Raw genomic sequence first — 10,504 nt, forward strand, 5'->3', positions numbered from 1 at the left:
AGGATGTGTTGAGACATACAATAATACAGAAAATGAGTAATGCCTCCATGTACTGAAAAAAGAAAGCATTAGTGAAAAAAAGGGAGTGCTCTTATAATAAAGGGCTTCATCAGAACACATGCAGAGTTGGGCTGACTTCAGGCTATATTAGGAAAAAGTAGCCTTTGAGCTTGACTTCACAACCTTGAGAATGTCCTTTCTAGTATAATTTTGGTAGCTGATCACGTGAACAGCGTGTGCACACATTTGTACACAAACACCATGTTAATTTAAGACATAAGAAATATTTTATTGTTCTATTCTTATTAAGAAACTGTACTCAGGAGATTCTTTCAAGATTTATATTCATGTTAAAAGTCAACAAATTATTACTAGACTGACATATTCAACATGCTCATATATTAATTCTTGTTTCAATTTAGAATAATAAGAAATGTTAGGAAAATGCAGGGTAAGCAATACACTTGACTATTTAGAACTCTTCTGCAGTTCTGTAAAAACAATTTTTAGTTGCACTATACGCACAAAGGCAATGCTGGAAGAGGAATTTGCAGGAAATCTGCATTTTTGTTATTTCTCATTTAAGCATAGGCAGTTGTTAGCTAATCGTGAAAACTTCAGCTCTCAAAGAAACAAATAAATACTTTTAAATATACTAAACGAAACATTTAATTTTAACCCCTCCCAAAACACCCATATACACAAATTTGTTCATTCTTCCTTGGGGCCAAATTCTGATACCTTTGCTGAATAACAATGAAAACCATCTATCTAAAGTTCTCGCCGAGCAAGTTGCTTTCTTGTATGACGGTACAAGAAGATCATTCCCGAATCTGATAATCTCTTCTTTAAATTTTATTGATATGGGGGCAAGTCTTACCATCGATGTTTAAAGAAATCCCATTGATTTAAATGTTTAGCTGTTAATAAAGGCTAGTGTTTTTCAACGGTGCCGAAGTTGTCGAGGGGGCTGGAGGTACTCGATGTCCCTGCGGAGTCAGTCTAGAAGTTACCGTCTGTATTGAGGTGCAGATCAGGGCGCCTCTGTTGTTGGCAACATACAAAGTCTCAACGGTGATACCACCTCAACAGAAACGGGAAAAGAGAAGTGTCCCAAACCTGGGATTTTCAGCACACTCCACGGTATGTGGTGGCTGTGCGTATTCCATATCTAGAAGGAAAGTGTGCACAACAACTTAGGTGTCCTAGAAGTAGATATATCTTCAGCCTTTACTCTTCATCAAAGACTCATCTGAAAAGCCTATTGTTTTTTTCTGTAAAAGGCAATTTCCCTGTGGAAAGCTGCTCACTGAGCAGAGTTTAAAGCAGTTTCAGGGTCATTTCCCATCTCCGTAAATCTGACCATAGGGGTCTCTTGAAAGAAAATCGCTAAGAATTTCCAACTGGACTATGTAATCACAGCGCCTGGTATCAAGAGGAGGGGGAGTGACATGAAATCACTGACTTGTGACATACATTCCTCAGCAACAGCAGCTGCTGCCTAATGACAGCTAATAAAGGGAATCTTCCCTTGACAGAGCTGCATGCCTGCAGTGGGACTGGAATGTGCCCCAGATAAATCCACTGATAACCTAGGAAGCAGAGATCACACCCAAAGAGTATAAAAGACAAGCTTTGGAAGAGAGAGGATACAACAAGGAAGAGAGAGACCTGAAGAAACATCTCAGAAGAGACAGCTTGAACTTTCCTATTCCCAACAAACCCAGCGCCATGGACACTAAAGGCTCATTTTCCTGCGGCTTCTTCTTGCTGCTGCTCATCCAACTTCAGTCCAGCAGAGCCAACCCTATTTACAGCCTCAGCCCTGCCAAAGAACTGGCCAGCATGGAGGTGAGGACTCTCTCCTTTTGCAAGGTTAAAGTTTTGGGGTGCTTAGCAGAGTGTGAGGTGGCGTTTTTGCCTTTCTTTCGCATGATCGGATAGCCACATCAGTGATCACATGCCAGGTACAAAGTCTCAGTTCCTCACAGGGGTTCAAAGAAGCTCTATAGAGCAATATCCTCTAGTGTTCACTTGATCTCCTGGGTAGCAGTGGGAAACAAAATTCTGATGTTGTGGGATGTCTGCTTTGGGGTTTCAGTTCTTTTTCTCTTAAAGATTGACATTCCTGAGAGTAAAGTCCCAGAGAGGGAAAAAATCATCTCAGTAGCTCTATAAGAACAAATAGAAAACTTTCAGGTGGGCTCCTGTTTACCCCACTAAATGGCAGGAACAGTGAAGCAGGACGGCTTCTAGCTTTGCGGATTTAAGAGAACTAACTGGCTGCATGTGCATGGGAGATGAGGTGAAGTGGAGCATGCAAAGTCAAGCTTTTAGAAAAGTTGCTAGAGGAATAGTATGATCATTAAGTGTGACTCAACCAGAAAAGCTTCTAAAAGTATGAAATTACCAGGTGCATATTTTAATGAATTGTAGAGGACATCCACTGTTGCAGGACTAATACAAGCTTAAGACTCAGTCTTGCAAGGTGAAGTCTGAAAGATCAAACCTTTCCTCGGACTGGTACCAGTGACACGGCATCAGATCCTGCAAACAAACTGCTTAAGATGATTAGGACAGTGTCAGCCAAAGCTAAAACTGCCCCACACCTCTAGGCTGTTTTCAGCAGCTAGCTGAGAAGAGTGGCTTCCAAATGCATTCACTGTCAAGCAAGCCATAAGGCTCACTCCTCTTCACCCTACTTCTAGAGATGGACAATTAGATTCTTCTAACTGGTTGAGCTGCCCTTGAGGAGGTTACCTGTTCCCTGTTACACAAAGCTTTAAAAATTACAGAAAATGGCACCCAGGAAGAAGTCATATAGCAGACATAAATTTAGCGTACAGCTATTTTCAGGGATATGGATGTTACTTTAAGGAGCATCAATCCTGCAACTCCAGGGGCAGAGCTTCTCCAAGTAACGTCCATTGAAATAGCCAAGGGTGACAAACAAGCAGATGGTCTTAGCCAAAAGAAAGAAGAGAAAAACAACTGCTGGCAAGTAGCATTGCAGGCAACTGCTGAGAACATGGGAGTGGACTATGGGTTCAGAGGTACTTTGGGTACCATTGGCAGGTTGAGTTGTATTTCCCTGTGCAACTTGGACCTTGCTTTTTTTTCCTCTGCCAAGAGCTCTTCTAACCTTGCTTAGTGGCAAGCAGCTGCATTCAGCTCTCAGCTAGAGCTACTCATAGGTGGAATTAATTTGAACAGGGATTTATTGCAGAGGAAAGAGCTCAAGTACCACCAGCAACCCTGATGGTCTCCCTAGGGCTGGCTATGGGACCATTGATGAATTCAGAACTGGGTGACTGGAAGAGCTAGCAAATTACCACAAAACCAGAAGTTTCATGAAATTAATCCTTCTCTTGTAGGCTCTGCTGGAGAGACTGGAGGATAAGTTTGCAATGATTGAAGCCCTGGAGTCCAATCCTGACCTGCAAGAGCCCAAACCCCAGGAGGAGATCTCACCAGAATTCATAGATGATAGTGATGACCAGAAAGCTGAAGCTAGGCTAGCACCCATCACCCCTGTGTCCTACAGGGACTCCTTCCTCAAGAGACTGAGGGGACTGCAGATGCCCAGGATGATGAGAGATTCTGGCTGCTTTGGGAGGAGAATTGATAGAATCGGCTCCCTGAGTGGAATGGGTTGCAATGGTGAGTCCCGGCTAAGCCATTTCACTGAATAGAACAGACTGCATCTGCGTCGTGTGACAAGGGAGGAGCAGGTTCTCTTTTAAATCCTTATTAAGACACAGTACAAGAAAGAATTTTAACCTAGTATTTAAGCTAGTACTGTTTTTTCAAAAGAAAACCTGCATCTATTGATTTGCTAGGTAAAAGCACTGCTGTCAACAGTTGCTTATACTGAGAGAAAAACAGATTCTAGTAACACTTCTTTCATGTTTGGCTTGCAGGTTCCAGGAAGAATTAGGACAACCTCCCTAGCCCCTACTCTGAAGAATGCTTCACAGTACCCGTTCCTCCCAAGACGAAAGCCGGATGCTTTCTACGCTCTTCAACAGAAAGTTATTCCTATTTTTATTTATTTATTTATTTATTTATTTGATGTTTTTTAAAGAACATTTCTTACTCTAGCACCAAGAGACCATCTTTAAATAAAACTAACACGTTAGACATCTATGCTGGACCTCTCTCCTGTCTGTTCCATTAAAATTTCTTGTATTTTCCTACAGTCAAAAGCCTATGTTTTATTGGTACTCCAGTACCCACAAGGCTGGATCAATCTTACACGAGACGGAGAAAATATGAACTTGGTAGAAATGAAAACGAGTTTTTCACTGTTTTTTCCCCCTGCACTAAGAAATTATAACAGATTAGCAGGAAAAAAGCTTGCTCAACATTGAAAGACTAACATGAGTCCTCCTCTAGACAGTGTTTCAGTAACAAGAGAGTCCTTTTGCTGCTATAGATTATTCAGTCAAGGAAACTGCCACAAATCCCTCACGTAAGCAAAATTTACATGAAAAGAAATAAGAAAAATCAGAACACTCCACAAATTTCAAAGGGAGAACAACTCCACAACCAAAGGGAGGAAAGGGAATTCACTGTATATGCTTTCTAGCACTAACCAAATAAAGGTTACAAGCATCAACAGAAAGATACATTAACTGTGTCTTGTCTCACTCTGCATGTGGCTGAGGTGCCAATCCCCAGTGTTTCCTGATGGATCCTCAATGGGCTGGAATCCTATCACGGTATTTCTCATGTGACGGCAGATGGGATCACTCCAATTACAAAGCAGCTTGTACATAACATTTATCACTTTCTGGGTACGGCCCTTCATAAAGTTGTTCTGAACACGGCTAACGGGAACACTGCAAGTCTGATACAGGTTTCCTATAAACCTTTGTAGCTAGGTTTCACAACTATGATCTGAATCTGGTCCAAACCTCATTCTCTCCCCAACCCCAAATAGGGTTATATTGCCAAGACCACATCCAGTTAGCACCCCAAGGACCACAAATTCCCAAATCGCCACAGCAATGGCATTGAGCCCAGGCTCAACGCAACTGTCCTGTGATTGCACATACCACTAGAAACTACATTATTTTGCACATCTAATTTTAGGTCTTGTTCCCAGTGCCCATTACTCAAGTACCCTGGAAAGCTCGTTCAAGGCCTAAGAACGCAGCAGCGCCAGGACAGGCTCAGCTGCAGCAGAAGTCTAATTATGACTTGGCTTATGCATATGCACACAGGGAGAGGAACAGTACTTGGTCACAATAGGCTATGGGGAGGCAGATGTGCCAGAGCCATGACAGCTGCTGACAACAGCTCTCAGCAACCACAGCCACAGTGAAACTGTAAGTCTGAGTGCTGAATGGCACACCACTCCTGCACAGGCCTGTTTACAGCCAAGGCTGCTGTACCCACTTTAACAGAGCTTATGTCACACATCACATTTCTGACAAGCTGCCCTCCCAGTCACTCCCTGTGCTGCTGATATGGCCTCTGAGAGGAACCTGCATGCTACCCACCACTCTGGGCCTTGTGATTCCTCCCTAGGAAGAAGAGCAGAAGCCCACTCTGAGGGAATAATTTTGCTCCACTCTGATGTGAAACAACAGCTAGTGTGGTACAAATCACATGTCACAGCCTCTCCTGCAGCAGCACCAGCCAAAGATAAAACACTCTGTGCGACAGTGCACACACAGGTTTCCCTGGCAGGAGAATTGATTCACAGGTCAAGACTCCCAGCAGCTACCATGAGTCATCTCTGCAGTGAAAAGCTACAGTGACTTTGCATTTACTCAAGAGATGGTTTCACAAATCCAGGTGGTGTGAAGTCACCCTTTGGGAAGCCTTCATGAGGACAATGAGGCTTTGTTTTCTCCAACAGGCTGTGCAAACAGCCCTGCAGTCTCCTGTTTCCTGCTGCAGCAAGACAGGAACACAAACATGGATCCTTCCACACTAGCAATGGGCAACAGCCTGACTTCCCATGTGCTGCTATGAAGGACAGTAAAAACAGTCCTCGTACTCTAACAATAACAGCCCTTGCTGGAGCCAAATTTTACCCGGTCAAGCAAAACTTGCATAGACACTGTAAATTGTCCCTCCCTGTCTGCCCCTCAAGGCACAGAACACTAATTAGTTCAGTGGAATGTGCTAAAAATGGCAAGAAGAGTTGGTGCTGCCTGACCCAAAGCCAGGTGGGTCCAGTATTAACAGCAAGCCAGTTCCGGGTGGAACAAGTCTGTATTGGCTTGCAGACAGCATGTTAATAGACCCTGTGGTCTGGGAGAACCTAATTGAGTCGGCAATCTAGGAAAAAAGCATCTCTGTGGCTGGATTTTTACTGCTACTCCCATAAACACACTGAGCTGTAAAGCTGCCCCAGGGAAATCTCACAGTCAGGTCAGAATAGGACTTCACACAGAAACAAGCAATTGCAAAAGCTGAATGAGAGAAACCTAGTCCCAATCGGCTGTACAGACAAAGAGCATCACCCCCAAGAACAAGCAAAGCTACCACTGTTGCTGTGAGAGCTGGATCAGAGAGAGCAGGGAACAGTCTTTGGAACAGTCAGTCCCAAACAAGCACTCAGTCAAAAGCAGCCCACTGCTTATGGAGAAAGCAAGGACATCTGAAAGCTAAATATCTTTCCAGAGCTGCATTAATTGCCTTCTAAAGAGGGTACAGAAATCCTGTGGCCAAGAGGGTTCCTATAGAAAACAGAGTCCTGAAATCCTGCCCTCCCTGTCAGGCATCAGAGTACTTTATAAACCTTAATCAACCCCCACAACACAGCATCTAAGATGCATGCAAGTGCTATCATGCTCATTGTGCAAAGGAAGAACTATCCCAGTGGGATCAGAGAAGGACCAGGCTAACACTCTCCACCCAGCTCTAATGACATTTGCCACCTCCTGCAATGCCAGACTTCATACTTCCTAATAGCTTCTGGCAGTAATGCTGACTGGCAGCACGTAATTCAGCAGCTTTCTTTCCTTTGAACTTTGAAATACAATAATCACACTAGCATGCTTCATGCACACCGTAAGGCAGGAGCCTCAGATGGAAAGGTGGTCTGGCTGGTGTGGGTTTTTTTGTAAATTAGATTTGAGGGTTTCTTTCCCCCCTCAGACATGGCACTATCCCTTTCCAGCTTCCCACTAGATGACATGTTTCACAGAAATCCCAGTCTGCAGGCAAGAAAGCCAAGAGGAGCTGTCACCACTGCTTTGTTTCTCTACGAAATCATACATGAAGTATAGGACACGTCCTCCGCTGCTGCAGAGAGGTGTGGAGCTGTGCCAATTTGCATAACAATCTGGCCATAGCCATCTTGCTTGACTTACTTTCACTGAAGCTTGGCCCCCAAAGGCCTCGGCTGATTGACATCTACTCGATAAGCGTGTTGCAGTCATCCTAGGCAGCAACTCTTTACAGATGATAGTACGCTGGCTCCATGCCCAAAGACAGAGGCTACCAGCAGTATGATCATACAGCTAGCAGAAAGCCTCTTGACAGCTCTGCCATGCTGAGAACAGCCTCTCCCCAAGTCTCTCACATGCTCACCCAGAGGTACAGCTCCCATTAGATGGTTGGCACCCAGTTGTCCAACACTTGCCTTAATTTTTACACTCAAGAAAGAAAAGTCCAGAGGCATTGCTGAGAAATAAGGAAGGGGGATCTTTTCCTGTGCTTTTGTCACACCTTTGAGCTGTGAAACATCTTGGAACAAATCAAGAACATTTCTTGCAGCAGATGTCCCTGTGCTGTCATTCCCTGCTGGAACTGAACCATTGCCACTCCAGTGACAGCTGCTATGGACAAAAGACTTTAAAAGGGAATCTTCTGCTGGCTGAAATCCCCAATTCCTTACTACAGCAAGTGATAGAATGCAGTGGGCTTTGTTCTTTGAGTCTTATTCCTGCTGTGGTTGCAAACATAAAGAAGAAAGGTCTCAAGATCAGTCTCATAGTGAGAAGGAAAACATCAGAGCAAAACAAAAAGGCAGAAAGAAATTGTGACCACAGGATGGGCTCTTGTACTTCACTGCTGGCAACCAAAACCCACTGCTGCCTTTTGGTCCTTTTCAGTTATGGCCTGTAACAGTTTCTGAGGCCAGCCTTCCCATCATCCTATCTGAATGAAATGAAAGGAATTACTTCGACTGGAGTTCCTAGCTCAAAGAATCCTGAGCACATTAGTCCCCCTCTAAGCAGTTGTAACCACAGAGGGAGGAAGGAAGATTTGTAAGACCTTCCCCCTACCTTCCCATCTCCTGAATGCTCTCTTGGAAAACCAGCAGAATCCTGTATAGAAAAAGAAGCAGAACTGGGAGAAGGAAAAATTTTAAGAAAGTCAAAGGTAGTGAGAAGGCAGCTAGGGCCAGGCCTGCAATGCTGGGAAATGGGAAGAAGCAAAAGAAAGGTAAAAATCAATGTGTAAATTCAACCATCCCACAGTGATACTTTCTAGTATAAGCACTAAGGAGCTGTTGGGGGAGTCAGCAAGGGTCTCAGGGTTGTCCTGTCTTTTCTGTTAGTCAGGAGTTCTCCAACACAGTACTGTTTTTTGTGTTCATCTATTCAGACTGGTATATGTGGGTTCCAGTCTCCTGCTCCTAGATGCTTAAGAATCACTAAAATGTGTGTTAAACCATACATGGCCCATACAGTGACTCATGCTTTTATTTCTGCCTGTTTATTTCTGTTTTGAAACAGACTGGAGAAAGGGACATCCTGCTTACTTTTAAGCGTCTAAACCTCACAGACTGATACCCCTTACTTCCCAGACGGTGGTGGAACTCACTGCCGTCTCATTCCAGCTATGAACAAGCTTTTTTGCACACTGCATGTGAAAAGCTACAGTGGAAGCTGAAGACACTGGGTGTATCCCATGGCCGCTGAAAAGCGCTTCAGCACCCTGGACAAGAAGAGCAGCTTCATTCTCTCATCTTACACGCAAGCACAGCCAAAGCTCGGGGCAGCCATCCGCTGTTTCTTCCTGTGCATGCTGCACGGTACACACCTGTATGTGTATGCAGACGTGCTAAAGTAGGCAGCTTGTACCCTGCCAGCAAAGCAAAACAAAAATAATAAAAAAAATATCTCACTTGACAACACCCAAGTTCTTCTGCCAGATACACAGTTTACAGGTACAGCGATCATGACACATGGTTGGGTTTACTGAGTCTGTAAACCTCAGAAGAAAGAGATTTTAATCTAAACATGCAGTTTGTTGCTTTAAGCATAAATGTATTACACAGCTTTTCTAGTAACCACCCCTATCACCCACGATAAAAATGCAAGACAAACCACCATTTGTAACTATTTTTGATCTCTCCCTCTTGGCAAGAAACTTTACTGCTTTTATTCTCTGCATTAGGAATGACCTTGCATATAATCTTGACAACCAAAGCAGCCCTAAAGCTAGGTTAAAACCAAGTGTCTGTACCTGCATCAGTCCAGCTGGCTGCTTTAGTAGGTTTGGCTGCAAGAAAATTGCCATTACACCAAATTGTCAAGCTATCTCTGTAACCATGGACACAGCTCTTCCACCCTCTTTTTTTCAGGGGTAGGAGGTGAGAAAGTAGATGAAAGACCAGACAGTCTATTATCTCCTTTGCTGTTATGCTAAAGTGGCAGTTGATGTACCTCAATTTTAGGAAAGAGATTCTTCTCTCATTCCCTCCTACACTACTGCATTTAAGCCTTTAGGCAGGAGCAGAACTCGAGCGGAGTTTTCCCCCGCTCTTTTCTCCTGACGACTCTCTTTACCCCGATTCCTTGCTAGGAGCACAGCTTAAGACCACCATGGCACTACTTACTTAGCTCCCAAACACAGACATTCTGCCATCCCCTCCCATCAGACGGTTTTATCTATTTCAGGCTCTCCCTATCATTATGTACACACCAAGCGAGAGACTGAGGGCAGGAGCCAGATAAGCAGCTAGCTAACTTCATATTCGAGTACATCAGAGTGCCCTGTACAACACTGCTACCTGATCCAGAAAAACAGCACAAACGTGGAAAAGCAGTGAGTTTTTTGGGTCAGATATTTCTGCAGTGTTCAAAGACTGTACTTAGATTTTTGGCCTGTAAGCATGTGATGGAAGTTCAAAAATTGTCACAAGTTCTTTCCTGTAAGGTAGACAGCAGGATAAGGCAGGAAAGATAGCCACAAACTAAATAAAAGCTAAAGATGGAATTAACGATTTTTCACATCCTGGAGAAGTTATCTGTAAAACGTGAGGTGCAATACTGCACTCAAAGCCTTTCATTCACTTACTGGGAAGGAGGGGAAAAGCAAGAGTTCTTAGGTAAGAAAAGCAGCCTCTAGCACAATGTGCACAATTCAGCTCATTATCAAGCAGTTGGTAATTCCCTCTTTTAAACAGCTGTTGTGAGACAACAGTGGTCACGGCCTGAAGGATTACACCCGTGCCTATCTTTGCCCTGCCTCAGAGCACCTTCTGCACAAACTGTTAGATCCAGACAGCTCATAAACAGCAACTACTTATCTACCT

General features: G+C 43.9%; 1 protein-coding gene across 1 annotated transcript; it reads left to right on the plus strand.

Moving 5' to 3' along the window:
* The first annotated feature begins 93 nt into the window (after positions 1 to 93).
* On the plus strand, positions 94 to 10,466 carry LOC101920851 (natriuretic peptides A). The gene is made up of 2 exons (XM_027788083.2): positions 94 to 1,851; positions 3,375 to 10,466. The coding sequence occupies exons 1-2, from the start codon at positions 1,732 to 1,734 to the stop codon at positions 3,690 to 3,692; spliced, it is 438 nt and encodes a 145-aa protein (XP_027643884.1). The 5' UTR covers positions 94 to 1,731; the 3' UTR covers positions 3,693 to 10,466.
* Positions 10,467 to 10,504: the final 38 nt, after the last annotated feature.

Source organism: Falco peregrinus, chromosome 3, assembly GCF_023634155.1.
Source record: "Falco peregrinus isolate bFalPer1 chromosome 3, bFalPer1.pri, whole genome shotgun sequence".
Lineage (NCBI taxonomy): Eukaryota > Metazoa > Chordata > Aves > Falconiformes > Falconidae > Falco > Falco peregrinus.

Coding starts and splice junctions, on each gene's coding strand:
- LOC101920851 (XM_027788083.2), top strand. CDS start 1,732: ATGGACACTAAAGGCTCATTTTCCTGCGGCTTCTTCTTGCTGCTGCTC. Junction 1,852..3,374: donor AAGAACTGGCCAGCATGGAG/GTGAGGACTCTC, acceptor CTTCTCTTGTAG/GCTCTGCTGGAGAGACTGGA.